Source organism: Globicephala melas, chromosome 16 (genome assembly GCF_963455315.2).
Source record: "Globicephala melas chromosome 16, mGloMel1.2, whole genome shotgun sequence".
Lineage (NCBI taxonomy): Eukaryota > Metazoa > Chordata > Mammalia > Artiodactyla > Delphinidae > Globicephala > Globicephala melas.
The window spans coordinates 15,489,574-15,510,776 of NC_083329.1; the positions used below are offsets into that span (position 1 = coordinate 15,489,574).

General features: G+C 41.7%; 1 protein-coding gene across 8 annotated transcripts in view; it reads left to right on the forward strand.

Moving 5' to 3' along the window:
- Positions 1–21,203, forward strand: part of ABLIM1 (actin binding LIM protein 1) — a 319,098-nt gene that overhangs the window by 186,177 nt on the left and 111,718 nt on the right. For all 8 annotated transcript variants that reach the window (XM_060286292.2, XM_060286291.1, XM_060286294.2 and 5 more), the window contains 2 exons: positions 9,419–9,602; positions 13,824–13,933. In XM_060286292.2, coding sequence (XP_060142275.1) covers positions 9,419–9,602; positions 13,824–13,933 — 294 coding nt within the window. The remainder of the gene's footprint in view (positions 1–9,418; positions 9,603–13,823; positions 13,934–21,203) is intronic.

The window sequence follows — 21,203 nt, forward strand, 5'->3', positions numbered from 1 at the left end:
CTTCAGTAAGCTTGCAACTGAGATAAGGAGAAAATCTCAATGGCAGTATAAGGTACAAGATAACATATATTAAGAGTCAAACGTTAATAATTGTTCTGAGCCCAGAGAAAGCAGAGCCAGAGGGGACTGGAAGAAGCCATCAGCTTCATCACAAGGTCAAACCTGAGTGGGGCCTGGGAGGCTGGCTGGGCTTGGTATGGGTGTTGGCAGGAGGTGGAGGAGGTGTCTATCCGGCAGGGGGATGGGAGGGTCAGTTTGACTGGAATAAAGCCCTGATGATCAAGAAGAGTCAGATGAATGTTTGGTAGATGCCAGGGCCTTAGATGCAAGGTCAGCATGTTTGCAGAGTGAAGCAGGAGGTCTTTTACCATAATACTTGGAAGAAGGTGTGCAGGGTAGATTGGGCAGGAGAAACCAGAGAAAAAGAGCCCATTAAGAGGGTCAATAGACCCCATGCTAACTGCTTTTTTGTGGTTGCTGGTAAAAATTGCTATGCATCTGTGCCTTTATCTGTCTTCTGCAGGGTCAGCTTATAGATACACATATGATTCGCATGGAGGCTCTGTCCTTAGTGTCTGGGAGTTCATAAAAGGCAAAGATACATGACTGAGCTCTTTCTGGGGACTGAAAAAGGGAAAGGGAGAGGAGAGAATATAGATCTTAAAATTTACCTGTGGGCCCAAAATTCCAGTGGGTGGCCTAGGCTGAGGTGGGCTTACCTGGGATAAGCAAGGTCCTATTAAGTCTGGCCAGCCTTTCATTTCTTCCTTGTGCACATTTGCAGCATTTATGCATGATCTTTCCTAATTATTAAGTAATCTATGCTATCAGAGAAGACTTTAATACTTGTTTTGGGTTATGGGCCAAAACCAAAACAAAACAGTACACTGAGTGAGAGATATTCTGGGTGATATCTTTGTTATTTGAGCTGGTTATAATTAATGTGGATTAACATAATTAATCCACAACAAGCATTAAAAACAAACTTACTTTGTAGTTGAAGATTTTATTAATAAAAGAGGTTCCTAAATGTTTCCTTTTCAGCCAAGTCTCTTTAGTTATTATTGTAAATTCAAACTTGGAATTAATACAGCCCCTCAAATGCCTGGCTTTGGGGTCTCATTTTGCCATCTGGTTGGACTTCTAACTACCTTCTTTCCCAGAAATGATCATTGATTTCGATGCGCATTTAGAAGTTAAGGTGAAAACTATTTAAATATGTTTTTGAGGCTTAGTGTTTGCTTCCAGGGTGATGCATTAGCTAATGGTTATTTTTAGTGGAAGCTGCCCCCTCTTATTATTGTTTATGAGTCTCTGTTCAGCTATTTTGAACTCTGGGCGACAGCATGTAGTACTTTGGAGCTACAGTGTATGGTAATTTCAAACACACTGCTCTGGATTTCAGAGCAGATTCTGATTCAGTGAGACCCCACCCTGTAATAGAATTGGGAGTGGTTTGGGAAGATGCTATGTCAAAGTCTACCTTTGTATTTTCTGTGAAAAAAGGGTTTGAGGAAATGAATAGAATAACATCTTGGATGAATAAAGTTCTTTTTTTTTTTTTTTTTTTTGCATTACGTGGGCCTCTCACTGTTGTGGCCTCTCCCGTTGCGGAGCACAGGCTCAGCGGCCATGGCTCACGGGCCCAGCCGCTCCACGGCATGTGGGATCTTCCCGGACCGGGGCACGAACCCGCGTCCCCTGCATCGGCAGGCGGACTCTCAACCACTGCGCCACCAGGGAAGCCCTAAAGTTCTTTTAAAATTTAGTTGGAGTAGAGGATGGATGAAGAGGATGGGAAGTATGTGATATTCACAGGGCAGATCCACCCATGAATTGTTTGAGAGTTGCGTACCCTGCGTCCATCCCAGCCCTGCTTCTGCACATGACAGCCTAAGAGGAGGCGGGGCTAGTGCTGGCCCAGGCCAGGTAGAACAGGGTTTCACCTGTAAAGCAGAACTTCTATAGCACGTAGCCCTTTTAGGGTGTGGAAAAAAGGGAACCCTCATATACTGTTGACGGGAATGTAAATTGGTGTGGCCACTATGGAAAACAGTATGGAGGTTCCTCAGAAAACTAAAAACAGATCTACCATATGATCCAGCAATCCCACTCCTGGATATTTATCTGAAGGAAACAAAAACACTAATTAGAAAAGATACCTGCACCCATAACTGAATCACTTTGCTGTACAGCAACAATTAACACAACACTGTAAATCAACTATACTTCAATTTAAAAAAAGAAAGGACACATGCACCCCTATGCTCATTGCAGCATTATTTACAGTAGCCAAAGTACAGGCGCAACCGAAATGCCCATCAATGGGTGAATGGATAAAAAAGATGTGATGTACATACACAATGGAATGTTACTCAGCCATAAAGAGAATGAAATCTTGCCATTTGCGACAACATGGATGGGACTGGAGGACATTATGCTAAGTGAAATAAGTCAGACAGAGAAAGACAAATACTGTATGATTTCACTTTTGTGTGGAATCTAAAAACAAAACAAATGAACAAATAGCAAATAACAAAACAGAAACAGAGTCATAGATACAGAGAACAAACAGGTGGATGCTTGGGGGAGGGTTGAAGGGGGAGAAGATAAATAGGTGATGGAGATTAAGAGGTGCAAACTTCCAGCTGCAAAATAAATGAGTCACCAGTATGAAATGTACAGTGTGGGGAATATAGTCAATAATTATGTAATATCTTCCTGTGGTGACAGATTGTAACTGGACTTATTGTGGTGGTCATTTTGAAATGTATAGAAATATCAAATCACTAAGTTGAGTTACAAGAACTAGCATAGTGGGCTTCCCTGGTGGTGCAGTGGTTAAGAATCCACCTGCCGATGCAGGGGACACGGGTTTGATCCCTGGTCTGGGAAGATCCCACATTCTGGAGCAACTAAGCCCGTGGGCCACAGCTATTGAGCCTGCGCTCTAGAGCGTGCAAGCCACAACTGCTGAGCCCATGTGCCACAACTACTGAAGCCTGCGTGCCTAGAGCCCGTGCTCTGCAAGAAGAGAAGCCACGGCAATGAGAAGCCTGCGTGCAGCAGCGAAGACCCAGTGCAGCCAAAAATAAAATAAATTTATTTTAGAAAATAAATGACTAGAATAATGTTGTAGGTCAATTTTACTTCTAAAACAAACACACATATTCATAGAGAAAGAGATCAGATTTGTGGTTACCAGAGGTGGGGGTGGGGTGAGGGGGAGTTGGATGAAGGCAATAAAAAGGTACAAACTCCCAGTTATAAGATAAATAAGTGCTAGTGATGTAATGTACAACCTGATAAATATAGTTAACACTGCTGTGTGTTGTATGTGAAAGTTATTAAAAGAGTGAATCCTAAGAGTTCTCATCACAAGAAAAAAAAATTCTATTTCTTTCATTTTGTATCTATATGAGGTAATGGATGTTTACTAAACTTATTGTGATAATAATTTCATGATGTATGTAAATCAGATCACTATGCCGTACACCTTAAATTTGTACAGCGCCGTATGTCAATTATATCTCAATAAAACTGGAAGAAAAAATAAAAGTAATGTAAAAAATAAGAAAGAAAGAAGGAAAGAAAATAAGAAGGAAAGAAAGGAAGAAAGGAAAAGAAAGAAAGAAAGAAGGAAAGCAAGCACATGGCCCTTATCGCCAGAAATGAGCGGGTGTAACCCAGATCCTGCCATGAAAAGCCTTCATTTCCCTGGGGCAAGTTCAGAAGGGCTCTTCATGACCTGTGATGGGCTGACCAGCTGGCAGAGTGCCAGACCACAAAACCAGCACCTGCCCTAGAAAAGAGAAGAAAGAACCCACCTAAGGCTCCAGGCCCCCAATTAGAATTCTTATGTTGCTCAAAACTAAACTGATCATGTTTGCTTGACATCCCTCCCTCTCTCACTAGGATGAAATGATTAAAACACCAGTGAGACCAGCAGAGATGTTCAATCTCTTGATCTAGATGAAGAAAATGTCTCTTGCATTTTACCTCCAAGCAACCTTTGGGCAGAGTTTTAAATATTACCTATTCTCCTAAGTTTCTGGCAGTATGAACTAGTTGACAGATGGAATGTCTCTGAAATGAATTTGTTGCAACATAAAAAGTAACTGCTGTTTTTAGAAAGTTGAAGAAATAGTTGCTACTACAACCCTGTTCATGCCGCTAGAATACTATGCTGTTTTCACCCTTATTTGACACCTCCATACTTTGTTCCCCTCCTGTTCTGTGGTATTTTTACAACACAAGCAGCTCCTGTTAACTTTTTTTAAAAGATGTAAGATTTTTAAATGTGCTGTTACTATTTTCACAACTTTTATATAAAATTGCTTCAATGTACATATTCCTTCTTAACTAGTTAATGGAATTCCTTGGTTTGCAGAGAATTAATTCAAGGGTGTAACATCTACAAGACATATGACTGTTTGTGGCCATGCTTTAGTGATAGCAAAGCAGGCAAGATTCAGGGGGGCCTTGAGTGGGACATGTTTTAAATAATTGATCATGAGAACAAAGCAATTGATTAATCTCTTTCACTGGCAGCTCTATTTTTTTTAACGTCTTTATTGGAGTATAATTGCTTTACAGTGGTGTGTTCGTTTCTGCTTTCTAACGAAGTGAATCAGCTATACATATACATATATCCCCATATCTCCTCCCTCTTGCGTCTCCCTCCCACCCTCCCTATCCCACCCCTCTAGGTGGTCACAAAGCACTGAGCTGATCTCCCTGTGCTATGCGGCTGCTTCCCACCAGCTATCTATTTTACATTTGTTAGTTTATATATGTCCATGCCACTCTCTCACTTCGTCCCAGCTTACCCTTCCCCCTCCCCATGTCCTCAAGTAGCAGCTCTATTTTTTTATGAAAGGAATCTATGCTTTTCCCTGGGCATATGTTAACTTTCAACCAAAGCAAAGACAAATGGAGCATCCAGAGTTAAAAACCGAAATAGAGCCTCTACTGAATTTCGACCTTAAATTGGGATTGTGTGATCATTTGGATGGGAAAGTTTTACTTTGCGCCACCAGTGAAAAGGATTCTCAGAAAAGCTGTTAATATAAAATAGACCAAAAGTTTTTTTTAATTTTTAAAATGTTCACCTTTAGATATTTTTGGTTAAAAAGAGTAACTCCTTTGTCAAAGTGTAGTTTTCAAAAAGTTAAATACATGAGTCTCATACAAATATGGAATGAACATGTACCAGAGACTTAGTCAATTCATTAATGAAGGAACTAGCAGAATGTAAAGCTGGTTCAAAGGAGAACCAAAGGAATGGGTTTAAAGGCATTCAAGAAAAGATGTTGGGATAAGATGCCAGGGTTAGATATAAAACTGGTTAGCAGTCTAACAGGAGAGTAAATCTGGACAGAAATCATCTGCACAGCTACCGAACAAGAATCTACAAGTTATGGTTAACTTTCAAAGTCCAGGCTTTTAATTAGTAGTAAAGAGCTTGTCAAACACAGATCCAGTGCCCTGGGTCATGAAATAATTCTGTGTGAGCTGTTAATACTCCGGCATGACACTGGAGGAACACGCTTCTCTCCTTCACCTTGTTTACAAGGTTTGGATAATTTTCCTTAACATCTTATTATTAAAGTGAGCTTCTACCTGTATAGGCACCAAGAATAGTCAGATTCTTAGAGACAGCAAGTAGAGTGGCGGTTGCCAGGGGCTGGGGGGAGGGAGGGAGAATGAGGAGTTATTGTTTTATGGGTCCAGAGTTTCAGTTTTGCAAGATGAAAGATGTCCTGTGGATGCATGGGAGTGGTGACTGCACAACTGTGTGAATGTGCTGAATGTCACTGAACTATACACTTAAAAATGGTTAAGATGGTCCATTTTATGTTATGTGTGTATGAGCAAAATTAAATAATTTTAAAAAGTGAGCTGACACATAGTTATGTGAAGAAAAAGTTAACAATTCTTCATCCTACTGAGATAACCCATTTAATAACCCTATGTTTGTCTTAACTCACTTTTCCTCGTTCATAAAAACATAAGTAGACTTTTTAAAAAAGGGATTATTAAAATTCTTTGTGAAATTTTCTCTTTTAATAATATGTCCCGGACGGGCCTCTAGGTTACAGATATTGATCTAACCCATTCTTTTTAATACAAACTCCATAGACTGGATATAGCGTAACTTATCCAACTATTGCTCTGCTGATGGAAATTTGAGTTGTTCCCAGGTTTGGGTTTTTTTTTTTTGCCAGTACACAAACTGTTATAATAAGGCTGTTTTAATACAAGAAAGTGATGCTGAAGGCCAGGACCTGAGTAAAGATGGCAAGAAGGCAGAGGAGGGAAATGGATCAAAGAAATGTTTTCTTGGGAAAATGTATTGGATTTAGTGGACAGTTGAAAATTTTGGTGTAAGAGTGGGAGAATGCATAGCGCTGCCATTTTATTAAAAGTGGGAATAGCAGAATGTTTCAGAAGAGATGGCAGAGAAGCTGAGAAGGTAGAGTTTGTTTTGACAATGCTGTGTTTGAGTTAGGTGTGCCGTCTCTGCCCAGCTTGGGGAAGGTATCACAGATAAAGACATAGATTTGAGAATCCTTCACATAAAGTCATAGTTGAAGCTCTGAGAGTGGATGAGACCTGTTCCCAGGGAGGCCTTGTATTCTAGAGGAAGGAGGTGACATCCATGGGAGTTACTTGCATTTAGGGGTCTGGCCAAGGAGACTGAGAAGTTGTGGTCAGAGGAGGAACAGGCAAGTAAAGCCTGGAGAGGGAAGAGTCTGAGATTACGTCCCAACTAGTCCAGTCTTAGGAAATGTAATAATGTTAAGTACTCTTAGGTCTGAGCAGTACAGACGTTCCTTCTCACTGCTTGCTGTGTGTGCCCTTCATGACCCCTGCCTCTGTGAGTCCGTTTTCAAACACTGGTTTCCTTGTGTATAAACCACCGGAAACAGTGGTGCAGTTTGGTAAGCCAATTTGGGCCACTGCTTTGAATTTAAGGACTAAGCCAAGGCTTCCCTGGTGGCGCAGTGGTTGGGAGTCCGCCTGCCGATGCAGGGGACACGGGTTCATGCCCCAGTCCGGGAGGATCCCACATGCCGCCGAGCGGCTGGGCCCGTGAGCCATGGCCGCTGAGCCTGCGCGTCCGGAGCCTGTGCTCCACAACGGGAAAGGCCACAACAGTGAGAGGCGTACCGCCAAAAAAAAAAAAAGGACTAAGCCAAATGAAATAATCAAACTGCGAAGAGGCACAGTTTGCTTTTAGTTTGGCATCTCTCAACAGTAATTAAAAAGTCATTTTTTAAGGCTATATTAGGTTCATATAAACTAAGACTTTATTATTAAAGGACAGGATGTGTCAACTTCACAAAACCCTGTGAACTAGAGAGGCTGCAGAGGTTCCCTAAGGAAGCGGTGAACACAGGGATTTCTAAAATATTTAGAATTAGCTTTGGAGCTGTCTCAACAATCTGTATTACCATAATTACCCTATTGCTACCAGATCTTTTTATAAAGGATCTGTGAATTTTTACATTCTGTCTACCTTAGGTGATTGGAAGAGAGACTGAAGGGAATTACTAGCAGTCCAAATGCCTTATTTTGTTACCTTTCATGGTTTTGAGAAATACCCAGGTTTGGAAGAGCAACTGAGTCATTGGAACTGCTTGATGCCGCTGAGGAGTGAAACCAGTGGGAATTTGCCAAGTTTGAGGCTGGATTCAATTTATAATAATTCAAAAATTGGTTCCCGGTGTTATATCAGATACCGTGGTTGGAGGTCCCTAAAGACAAATCAAAAGAAGTGAAGCTGAGGACTCTTACCCATGAAGTGCTTTGTCATCTTGTGGGAAAATAAAAAAGAATACATAGGAAAATATTGAAGAAAGAACTCTAAGGTGTCCTGTGGCCTCAGGATTGTGTTTATTGTTGTTGAAGGAATTTGCAGGTAGAGTAGGCTTAGTCCATACTTGAGTTCTCTCGACCCACAGGACCATTTGGTAAGGAAAAGGCAGGTGTGGGAGCAGTGGGGGACTGGCAGGTTAGGGAGGCGGCAGGTGATGAACAAGCTGGTTTCCAGGTAATGTGATCACAGTAGGGTTATATGGTGGTCATTTTCAGGCATGACGGACTCAGGCCATCATCTTGGGTTACTTGATTATAAATTGCAAAGAAGGAGGTCATAGCTGTGGAGTGTTGATCTAAACAAAGACAGATGAACCCACAGTGGAAAGCTTGTTGTAGGTTCTGCGTCACCTTGAGTATCTTTAGTAGTTTGCCGTTAGTAGAGACTGCTAACTGAGGGTGGGGCGGTAAGATTCCGTCAGAATCTTACTGTGCTCAACACTAGTTCCTCTAGATGTGTTCATGTGTCATGGGAACTTACCATGTGTTCTAGTAGGTCCTTAGGAAAGCAATTTAGTGACTGAACTCACCTCTCCCTACCCCAGCTGAGTGCCCATACCAACTGCTTGCAGGAATAATCAGGACAAATCCTGGATTCTTTGCCCGAGGCCCTGAAGTGTCATCCAAACTTGGGGATAGAGAGGTTAAGAATGGAGATTTCCAGCTTTGGTGTTGCTTCCCAGTCACTTGGCAGTGGAAAATCTTTACTCGCAGAGGCTGCCTTTGGCTTTATTTTTGGACCATTTGCTGAGTCCTGCTCTGGTCTTGCCTGAACATGCACACCTGGAATCCCAGGACCTGCTTTTTTTTGCACCATCTCCGTAATTCACAGCTGCACAGTTTTGAAAGAGACGCCAAAATCCAGACACAGCAAAGCAGCCTCTTTTGCGTGTGCTGAGGTCCTGAATGACAGTTTTATCTTGGACATGTTCCCTTTTCTTTCCTCTTCTGCTTGTTCATTTTTATCTCTCTCTGTAATATATAAATAATGGACTTATCCTATTTACTGCACAAAGAGAAAATTAACCGTCTGAATTGTTTAGAACTATGGGAAAGTATTTCCAGAGTGTGAAAAAATAGACACTGGACATTTCAGCTTTTGCTGTAGTGGGAATTTATTACTCAGCTCAGTAACAGTTTTTGGTCCAAACCAAGCAGTTGTGTGGGCAAGCCGTGCTTTCCTGAATAGCACTGCAAGAGACAGTTTTGTTCATATTTGAGACCGCGTGAACCAAAGGTATCTTTCCATCAAAGAGTGATTATCTCTGAATCTTAGACATATCACAGAAGCTGTGGAGCCCTAGCCAATGGATTTTACTTGCATGAGACATTGCATAGCTCCCAAAGGGGAGGGAAGCAAAAGGGGAGGGAGGCAAGAGAGAATCAGAGCCCAACAATAAATAGCTCTTTGTACCAGTCCCCCCTCCCAAACCCCATACTGCTGAGATCATAGAGTAAGTTAGCAGCACGCAGTAGAAGGCACTGCTGCCCAGCAGCTTGGCACATGATGACCAGATGTGAACTTGTCTGTCCACAGTGTGTGGCTGTGACCTGGCCCAAGGGGGCTTCTTCATAAAGAACGGAGAGTATCTCTGCACCCTGGACTACCAGAGGATGTATGGCACGCGCTGCCATGGCTGCGGGGAGTTTGTGGAAGGAGAGGTGGTGACCGCCCTGGGCAAGACCTACCATCCCAACTGCTTTGCTTGTACGATCTGCAAGTAAGTGTGGCTTTCCCCAACAGAGAAGCGCTGGGTTCTGCTGTCAAAGCTTGGAATGTGCGCTTTGGTCTTGAGTTGTACTTAGTCTCTTTTTTTTTTTTTTTTTTTTTTTTTTAGTATTTATTTATTTTGGCTGTGCCTGGTCTTAGCTGTGGCATATAGGATCTTTTAGTTGCCACATGTGGGATCTAGTTCCCCGAACAGGGATTGAACCCGGGCCCCCTGCATTGGGAGTGTTGAGTCTTAACTACTGGACCACCAGGGAAGTCCCTTGAGTTGTACTTAGTCTTAAAATATCTTTTCTTTAAAAAAAAATTTTTTTATTGAAGTACAGTTTGATTTACAGTGTTGTGTTAGTTCCAGGTGTACAGCAAGGTGATTCAGTTATACAAATATACACATATATCTTTTTCATATTCTTTTCCATTATAGATTATTACACGATATTGAATATAGTTCCCTGTGCTATACAGTAGGACCTTGTTGTTTATCTATTTTATATATAGTAGTATATATCTGTTAATTCCTAATTTATCCCTCCCCCTTGGTAACCATAAATTTGTTTTCTATGTCTGTGAGTCTATTTCTGTTTTGTAAATAAATTCATTTGTATCATTTTTTTTAGATTCCACATAAAAGTGATATCATACATTTGTCTTAAAATATTTTTTTCTGATGCACCTTTAGATGTTTTTATTTTCCTAGTGTGTTATCAGGCTTAGTCAAAAAGTAATTTACTTAGGAAACTTTATATGTGATATCCTCCACTAAATAATGTGACTGATTTTAAGTGCCTTGAAACCAAATCTGAAAGCAGCTCTAGATCTTGAGACACTTTGAGCAATGGAAACATGGGAGGAAATGGCATAAATACTTGGAAAGATGAAGCTTATTTGGAAGTATCAGTGTGTGGGAGTGGGTGTGTAAAATAGTTGCATTTGCTCTATAACCAGGGAGAGCAAACTGCCCCATGGGCCAAATTAGACCCAATACCTGTTTTGTAAATAAAGTTTTATTGGAACACAGCCACGCCCGTTTGTTTATGTATTGTCTATGGCTGGTTCCAAGTGACAGTGGCAGAGTTGAGCAGTTGTGACAGAAACCTTATGATCTGCACAGTCTAAAAATATATTTACAATTTGATCTTTCAGGGGAAAAGTTGCCAACCCCTCCTCTCTATCATCCACCAAGGTTAGATCTTTACTGCACAAAGCAGCTTGATTAAAATGATCAGTCAGAGAGAAGAAGGAAACTGTGTGAAGTGTGAGTGGAAAATGTGGTTCATTGTTGTTGTGTTTTGAGTGCTACACATTACAGAATTTACAATGGGTTCGATTCCTATAATGAGGAGACTCACCAATAAAGGATCAGCTACTTAATGGACCCATACTAATCAGGCAATCCCATGCCTTTGGAATGGTGTTGATTCTGTGCGCTCCATTTTGCTATGCCTTTGTAAAAACTACAGTTCAGTTTGTTTTGTTTTTCAGCATTTCATGTTTCTAGGCCAGAGAGATGTAAACTCTAGAAGGGTAAATATGATTTTGTATAATTAATTAACAAGATAATACACATGGATAGATTGTAATAAGATTTAGATGAAATATTCATAATCAAATTATTTTAATAACTTTATATAACTATTAGCCCATTTTAAAATTATATATATTTTTAAATCATAATTTAAAAATTCTGGGTTAATGAGCTGAATTTTTTTCTGTATTTAATCAAAAGCAAAGCTTCCTCTTGACCTCTCCTTTTTCAGGCTGTGGCTCACAGCCTGGTTAAGAGCCTGGACTGGCATTCGGGAGACCTGAGTCCTGGTCCTGCTTCCTGGGCTGATTTGAGACCTATGTGAGCTAACTTTTCCACAGCAGTTGTCTCATCTGTAAGGTGAGAGGCTGTGAACTGCATACAAGTGATTCCCCAAACCTGGATGGTCACTGGAATCCCCTAGGGAGGGTCTCTTTAAAATATCCGTTTCTAGCCTTTCTCCTTCCTAACTCTCATGATAATTTAGTGGTTTCTGAAGGGCCACCAAGGAGGAGGAGACTCAGTCAGGTTGGAGGGCGCTGGCCCAGGTAAACTCCAAGAGGCTTCCTGATCTTGGCCCTGAGAGATCATTGCTTCAAGTTGGTAACGGACAAACATTTATCAGCTGTAGTCCTGTCCCTGCATGTTTGAGCCAGCAGAGAGGTGCCCACTGTTGCTGCTGCTGAATGATGTCAGTTTCCTCTGAGGAGGCCACCTTTACAGTTTACAAATTGCGTTCATGTAGAAATTAATTTAACCCTCTGAACAATTCTGCGGAGTCAGTCAGGAATTCGTATCCCTACTTATGAGTGACTTTGAGACTCAGAGTGTAAGGGATTTTCCCAGTCCCTCACATCGCAAGGCCAAGATTTGAACTCAGGTGTTCTGACTGTAAATCCAGTTCTCCTATTACAAACATTTGGGCAAATGTCAGGAGGAAGTGAACCCATATGGGCAGAGGACGTAGGGAAATGAAGGGGGGTCATTCATGAAATAACAAAATTCAAAATTCATAAGACGTGGTCGCATTGTTGAGAACTGGACTCTGGTTTGTCCCATGGTGGATCTGTGTGGGGTTCAAGTTTAAAAATAGAAGCTTAAAAAAAAAAAAAAATAGAAGCTTAGATCAGATGCAGGGCCTGGACTAGGGTGAAGCCAGGGAGGCTCCTGGGCGCACAGTTTAAAGGGGTGCTTACTCCTGGGTCATGCAGCACTTCTGACAGCGGGGGCCTCCTTAGATGCTTTGCCTCGGTTGCCTCGCTGCCCTCACCCTGGTCCTGGCCCTGATCAGAGGCAAAGAACCTGAGCTTATTGTGTCTGCGGACTCTTCACCCCCTGAGGGCCTCCTTACAGAGCAGTTTGGAGGCTTGCTTGGTTTTACTTAATAAGTGTGAAGCATAGGCCTGTTGGTATCCACCAGAGTGTGACTTTGATTATTAAAGACAGAGCAAGTTCTGAGTTGGTGGATACCACCTGCACCTGCCTGTGGCTTGGTCTCCCTAGCTGGTCAATCCACACAAGTTGCTTAACCTCTCTGGGCCTTAGCTGAGCAACGGAAAGTAACACGGCACCAGGAGAGAAGAGGAGAGGAGAGACCACCTCAACTCAGCGCTTCTAAAATTTGGCGGTGTGAGAGTTTAAAACTCTCCTTGATGACTGGCAGCAAGCACGTTTGTGGAGTTAAGTCCAAATTTACTATCTGTGCGTGCATTATGGTTAATCAACAACTGTTAGGCGGCCGAAGGGCAACTTAAGGCAGCTGTGAGCGTAAAACATGTCCAGAAGCTTGAATTTGTTCTTAAGAAATTGCTTCTGACTCAGATGTGTGGGGATGTTTGGCTTATGAGTTTCAAATTTCCTGATTGACAGAATCACACATTTGAAAACTCATGATGAAGATCATTGGCAAATTGGTCAGTTGCAAGAAAGTAGGCGTGGAAACTGTCATATGGCTATTAATTAATGACTTTTTTTAAAGCTATCTGCCTGCTGAAGTGGGAGCAGAAGAAACTGATAACGTACCTGAAGAAGGCAATATTTTTGCAACGTGTGCTGTTATTGATGAATATCTAATGTGAAAGGAAAATATCTTTCTGAAAAGAAGCTAATACTAATTTTTAAACAGATATTTATCGCATCTTCGTATTTCTCCAAGTTTATAAGGGACTGGGCCCCTAGCACTGTGAGATATTTAGTTCGCCCATTCAGACGTCCAGGACCAAGTCTAATTCAGCATAATTATCACGTTGGTCCAGGGAACTTAAAGAGTTAATGCTTGACCTGCAACCAGTTCTCTTGGGGAAGGGCCTTAAGCTTGAATAGGAATCCATGGCATTTAAAATATTTCTTCCTGGAGGTGTTTCCATTTGGAAAAGGAAAATTGTACTGTGTGTGCCCTGCTAGGTGACTTGTTGGAACATCCCTCCGCTAATGAGTGGAGGTAAACGGTATCATTTTACTATCTGGTTGCCCGCAGAAGCTGCGCATTCTCCTTTCCTCTCAAAATGAGGCACGTTTGTGTGTTTGTTTGGACTGGATCCAGCTGGCTGGCTGGCTTCAGGCTGCATTTCAAATGGTTTGGCTCCTCTTCGAAGCAGTGAATTGGCACCGGAGGCCAGCCAAGCAGGGGTGAGGAAGAGGAATGAAATTGCTGCAGTAACCTTGAGGGCAATGTCTTTCTGTCTCCAGGCGCCCGTTTCCACCCGGTGACCGAGTCACGTTCAATGGGAGAGACTGCCTTTGCCAACTGTGTGCACAGCCGATGTCTTCCAGCCCTAAAGAAGCCTCCTGCTCTGGCAGTAAGTGCCCCAGCCACCTGTTGACATGAATTCCTTCATTCCTCAAAGGTAGCTTAGGCAGGTACCTTCCTTTTTGAGAAACTCCGGTAGCCGGAGCCAAGAGTAGGCCTATATCTAAGGCGTTTTCAATTGTAAAACGTGATGCGTGGAGAAACCTTCACTAAAACCCATGCAGTGAGAAGCATCTCCCTTATTTCAAAAGGACAGAAGTAGAATTGGACATCACACTGTGTATTTTGATAGTAAATGAAGGAAAAAGAATTATTAACTATTACATCAGAAACGCCCCTCTCTGGTCACGGAGGTTAAGCTGTGAGAGCGTTTGGTGGTGCTGTGATTGATGTCTCTGTGTATTAGAAAAGCTATCCCCGCAGTGCCTTGGGCAAATGTGGTGGTTATTATTTACTCTTAAATAATTCTTTATTCTTTATCACCCTTAAGTATTCTTTATTCACCTGGAGGGTTTCTGACATTTATTCACTGAACAGATAATTTGCTGAGCACGTACAATGTGTGTGTCATTCACACTAGAGATACAGGCGTGGACAGAACATACTCAGAATCCTCAGGAAGCTTCTTTTTTAGTAGGAGCAGGTAGACAATGAATGCATGTACAAAAATATCTAATACGTGAAGAAAATTAAAGTAGGAAGAAAAAGCAGGTCAATGGGTCTGTGTTTGTATGGGGCAATCAGGGAGACCACTCTTAAAAAGTGTCACCCAAGGCGAGATCGGAAGAAAGTATGGGACAAGCTATCCATACATCATGGGATTGGTAATTCTTGATGACAAGGCTTGTCTGACCTGTATGAATCCAAAGAAAACCAACTTCCTTCCAATTAAAAATAGTGGCAAATTGCAGTATTTCTTGTAGTAAATAACATTGGGTAGGTCAGTTCACTCTGAAGTGAGAGGGATTCTGAACTCAGGACAGCAAGCAAGGAAGCTCTCCTTCCCTCTGTTTCCTGGGGCTTTAGGACATGGACTAGATAGAGGTTTGCCTCGGTTTCTGTGTATTGTGCCCATCCTCAGAGAACAAATGCCTTTAAACCCTGCCAGCCTCAGCACATAAGAATGAGATAAGCCCCTTCTGCTCCGGAGGAATTTCTTGTAATTTTTAACAGCACTTCCAAATCCTCCTGTTAAAGTAGAAGAGTTATACCTGTTAAAAATAAGAATGTTATGACCAAACGTATTTACATAGAAATTGGATTTTGACCATTGGGAGAAAAGAAGAAAATAAATGTGTTAGTGCATCTTATTCAACACACATGATCAGATCCTTAGCATGTGGATTTATATGCCCTACTAATAAATAACAGCAGCCTGGGTAGGATAAGGGCTACAAAACAAGACACTATCCAAGACCCCCAATACGGTTTCAAGTCCCTCCCTGTGCTTACCTACTCTGCCCCCTGCAGGTCATTGGGAAGGTGACCTAGGTTGAGAATAGGTACCCCTTGCTTGAGAGGGCTTGCTTTGAAAGTATGTTACCAAAAAACTTTGCAGGAATTCTTCAGTCTAGTTAAGAAAAAGAGGATGTTATGAGTCCCAGGATAGGACGACAATCTATAACAGAAGATCATGTCCATAGGCCTATTATAGGACTGGCTGCATCCTCAAATTCAGTGGAGTCCTTTAGTCCAACTGTCTTTCTTGATAGGGGAGGATATTGCAGCCCATGAGGATATTCAAGGTCACACAAGCTATCCAATAATAAGGTAGGGTTAGAGGCAGGGCTTCTGACTGCGAGTTTGGGGCTGTCTTTTTGTTTCATCTAATACTCCTCATTGGTTGGTTTAAGAAACAGAAGGAGGATATTTTTAAAGGCTTCCAGTCCTCTTCCTCCATGTAATTTGGAAGCATATTTCCTAATCATAGCTCCACCAAAATGGTTATTCCAATTTTTATTAAACATTGTTTTGCTTTATTTATATTTTCTTTTTCTATATGACATAGTTGTTATGCACATAAAAAAGAAATTAAAATTCTAAGTATAAAAATGTATCAGACTCAAATTCATTACATTTCTAATGCTAGATTTAACAGTTATTGCGTGTGTGCAAATTGTTGGACCAAATCGTATTTTCTCCTTTGCTCCCAATGGATGAAATCCCTTTTCTCTGTGCAGTTGCTTTGGTCAGAACATTTTTATTTTCAACAAGTACTTGTCTGTTTAGATAAGTACTCAAATAGCATTTCTGGGGCGCGTGGGTGTGGGTGTCTGTCAAAAAGAGAGCTCTTATATATGGATACACACATGCAAAGTACCCAAAGGAGGCAGGCACACAAGTACAAGAGCAAGTGAATTTTCAGCAAGTTTCTGAAATTCGTTGGCGCATAATTAGAAAACACTTGGTTATTCTTTGTAATTCTTTAAGAAATGCCCTATATTTTAAAACTATACTGATGTTACTTTGATTCTTATTTTTTAAAAAATAATGTAACTTGGCAAAGCTTCCTAAAGAAAGGCAAATCATGAAACTTTTCTTTGCTAATGTTCACAGTGTTGGTGACATAGATCAGAGAGCCAAGGTCCTCTCTTTCCTTTGAAATGTTCTTTCACAAATGAGTTTGCTCTTCTGAACCGAAATTTTATTTCACATTCTGTGGCTGGTTTTCCATAATCACTGAATAGGAGGTGAAGACAGTGTGAGAGGGAGAGAAGAAGTGAAGAGTGGCCAATGGAAGCAAGTCAATGATGTGATGAGAACTAACACAAAATAGGCTCTGTTAGAGCTTACTCAGTAGAGGTGCAATTTCAGCTACTCAGGGGCCACCATGTCTGTGTTGCTCTAATTTAGGGAGACGTCCCAGTGGAGTGCCTGTGATGTCTTGGGTACTCTGCTTGGTGCTTTCTTCCACATTACAGTAACTCTTCTCACCTTTATTTTATTTTCTTCTTAAAACATTTGCACAGTACTCACTGTGATCAGGCACTGTGTAGCTGGTGTACAAATTTTAACTCATTTAATCCTCAAAACCACCCTATAGGTTGGTACTAAAACTATCCCCTTTTCACAGATGAAGAAACAAAGGGACATAGATGTTAAATAATTTGCCCAAGGTTACACAGTGGTAGAGTCGGGATACAAACCCAGGCTCCAGATGCCATGTTACTGTCCCGGATATTTATTGCATAATGTAGGTATCACTCTCTGATTTCCAAAGATGCGGGGTGCTGAGCCTTGGAGCAGTGACCTGACTTGTCTGCGGATTTACTCGAGTGTCTGCCTGCAAGGGCTGTGTGCTTTCTGTGTGCCACAGTTGCCTCCCTGGTGTAGCAAGGTTTGGTGAATAGAAACCATCAGGAAGTTATTCATAGAAACAAACTACTTCAATTAAAGATTATTGCCCTTGAATTAGTAAAAACTGTTGCTGCACCCAGTCTAATGCAATTTGAATTCAATAAGCAACAAACATTATATAGCATGGAGATAATAGTAAACATTGCCTCACAGGGTTACAATGAACATCAATTAAACTGCTTTTATAAATGATAAAAAAAAATCAATTGCCCATGTCTAGCTGATTCATTCTTTAGAAATAAAAATGTATGTCCAGAAAACATGATGCTCTCCCAGAAGTTTACTGACACTCCTTTAAGGCCTAACTTCACTCCATTCCATGTATCTGCCAGTAATTGAGGGACTGGTTCTTGTGGCGTAAGGAGCCACGTGAGGGGGAGTCTGTGTGTGACAACCTAGAGAGCAGGGAATCGGCTTTGGATGTTGCTTCCTGCACGGCTCTGGTCTATTTCAGGCATCTGAACAGAAGTGGGTTGCTGTCTACGATCACCCTTTCCATTTCAAAGGGTGTCTGACTAGTGTCTGATTGTGTGTGGGTTTGGCAGATTGATGCGATGAACACCCCCCCCACACACACATACATCCAAACCCATCTTCCTCTCCTTTACCCCCTCTGTACAGCATTGCCATTGCTCCAACTGCAATTGGAACTCCTAACGTATTGGGGCAAATGCTCTGCTTGGACTGAATTTAAATCATTTCAGATAAACAGTCCTGTGCATGTTTTCAAAGGAGAGGAAGAATTTTTCAATTATTTTACTTTTCTATTTGGTGCAATAGCTTTTAATAGTTGCAAGATGATTTTTTTTTTTTTTATCTATGTTCTCTCTCAAAAAAACATTTGCAGGTTGAGTGGGATTGTCTGCTGAGGCCCCTACAATAGGTGGAGTGGTGACGATCTGATGCTGGCATCTGACTGCCTGGGGCAGGCTCTGGCTCTAGCCATCTCCTGACCTCTCCATCCTCCAGGTCCTCTTCCGTAAAATGGGATGGCAATAGGTACCTACCTCGTAGGATTAAATAAGTAAATAGATAAAAGTACTGACTACTTATAAAACAAAAACTTACTGTTCACGCATTGACTTCTGAATTTTTGTGTAGGACAATCTTTGCTTTTTGTGACTGTGCGTTTTTCACTCTACCGTTCACGGTGGCTGTCTTTTCTGTTCATTTGATATTTCCACCAATATGTAAAACCATTGAAGGCAGGAACACATGCACACATACAACCCATGGACTGTTGGGTTTTGACTCATGGTGACGGGTTTTGCGGAAGGGCTCCAAAACAGATCAGCCCCACCTTCTTGAGACACTTTCTTCCAGTAGGATAGGATGGCAGAGGAGGCTTGGCAGGCTTCTGCTAAAGAGTGTGGGTTCTGGACAGGTTGATGGCTGGTTTTTATCCCAGTTCTACCACATACAGGCTGTGTGGCCTTGAGAACTCAATCTCTGCCAGCGTTTCTTTGCCTATAAAATAGGAAACAATAATAGTTCCTTTCTTGGGCTTCCCTCGTGGTGCAATGGTTGGGAATCCGCCTGCCAGTGCAGGGGACATGGGTTCGAGCCCTGGTCCGGGAGTATCCCACATGCCGCGGAGCGGCTGGGCCCGTGTGCCATGACTACTGAGCCCGTGTGCCACAACTACTGAAGCCCATGCTCCGCGACAAGAGAAGCCACCACAATGAGGAGCCCACACACAGCAATGGGGACCCAAGGCAGCCAAAAATAAATAAATGAAATTGAAACAAATAATAATAGTTCCTTTCTCATTGGGTTGTTCTGGGGTCATATAAGTAAAGTACTTAAAAGATTCATGATACCTAATAAGCTCATCCAAATGTTAACCATTGTTCTTTAAGGAAGTTACAAGACTAGAACTTGAGCTTAGAGATAACTCAGAATCAGAAAGGAACAGAAGAAGAGAGCGTAGCATGCTGGTTTCAAATGTGGGCTCTACCTTTCAGAGGGCTTGGGTTTCACTCCTGGTCCTGCTTCTTCCTAGCCATGAAGTCATGGACAAGCTATTGGATGTCTCAGAACCTTCATGCTCTCATCTGAAAATCGGAAGATAGCTACTCCCAAGGGTTGTTACGGGAATTAAATAAGATACTACTACGTGGGAGGACAGTCTAAATGTGGGGAGGGTACTTGTAAAAACAGCACAGGGGGAACCCAGACAGAGCAAAGGCTTTGTTCTTCCACGTCCTGAGAAGAAAATCTGGAAAGTTAGAGCAAGGGCGCCAGGTCTCTGGAGGCTTTGAGGGGTTTGGCAATGTGGAGCTTGGCTTAACCTGGAGGACAACCAGATGAAAACAATGTTCTAGAAAGATTAAGGTGGTAATGGCAATGGTGGTGTGCAAAATCAGTGATTTGACATCAGTGATCAGAGCTGGGGATACCATTGGTTGTGGGTACAGGTAATGGCCGTGAGAAAAGGTGAGGAAGATGAATGAAAGGACTAAGTCAAAGAAAGATATGGATGTCATTCATTCATTCAATGAGCATTTCTTTGAGCACCTACTGTGTTCCTGGCACCAGCCAAATTCTTTACTGCACAGTTATCATCATGTATTACGGTGATACATGTCACAATTAAAAAACCAACATTGGTACATAACCTGTTGCATTTTAATTGTTTAAATGTGTGCCCACCTCCACCACCAAGTTCATGAACTCATTAAAGATAAGGACCCTGCTGTCCTTCTCTCTTACACAAGGTCTAGCACATAAAGCCCTAGATAAACACTCCAGGAATTGAATCAAAGCCATCTTTAGCTCTAAACAGAGCTAATAACAATCTTCTCTTTTTAAATGGGTTTAAGTGTTCATTGTAAAACAATACAAATTTTACAGAAAAGTACAAAGAAGGAGATGAAAATCGCCCGAAATCCCATCACAATGAGATTACCTCTGTTAACATGTTGGTGGATATGCTTCTGGATTTTGCTCTAAGTGCTATAGACACATGTACAACTTCGCATAAATTCTTCCCATAGCATTTTGGTCATGTGTCTTCTCATCAAACATCATTTGTTCTTTTGAGTGTCACACAAAAGATTGAAAGCTTTGAATTTGCTTAGGCTCCCTGGCTACAGGGCCAGCTCACAGGTGTCCCGGCCAAAGCTGTGCTTTGCACTTCTATTGTGACAGTTATTACCACATAGCTCCCCTAGCTCTTTGCATCTTTTTCTCTCCAACCAGACTATGAGCTACCTAATGACAAGCTCTTTTATTTATTTTTTCCCTAAGAATAGCACTGTGCACACAGCAAGTACATGAATGTTCATTTAGTGGGTAAATTGATGCCATCCCAGGAGAGCCTTTCAGGTAATAAATCTCAGCTCCCAGGTCTGGAATGTTGAGTTCTGAATACTACTTGAATGACGATGGTGACAATGGCTTTTGTGGTTTTGTAAAATTACATAGTACAGCTTGGGTGCATGAGGGCAAGGTGTACCGGCATGTTTAAATGTTCATTTTCTCATCTTATTTACAAGTCTTTCCTCTTATTTAATAAAAGGGGAAGGAGCTATTGCTTTAGAGAATTCGGCTGATGACAGCATCACAAGGTTTTTTTGATTTGGGGTTTTTTTTTTTCAGTAGAAGTGTCAGGGAATGTATTTCCCAACTTTGAGTGTGAGGTTAGAGAGGCCTCACCTGTCTGGGCACTTAGGGTGCCAGCCCCTGGCCTGGAAGGACAGGGTCTAACCTGACATGGCAGTTCCAGTATTGCTCTACTGGGTATGGATTAGACTGTTGAGAGACTTTGGAATTGACATAGTAGCCAAAGATTCATTGCGGGAGGACAAGGTATGTTGCAAAAAGGAATTTAGATTTTTCAGACTGAAACCTGTTACAATTATGAGTCAGACATAAAGATCCCAGAGTGACATATCTTTTCACTTAACCAGAACCTGGATTATCTCGGTTGCAAGAAAGGAAGAAAAGTTCCCGCCTTATAG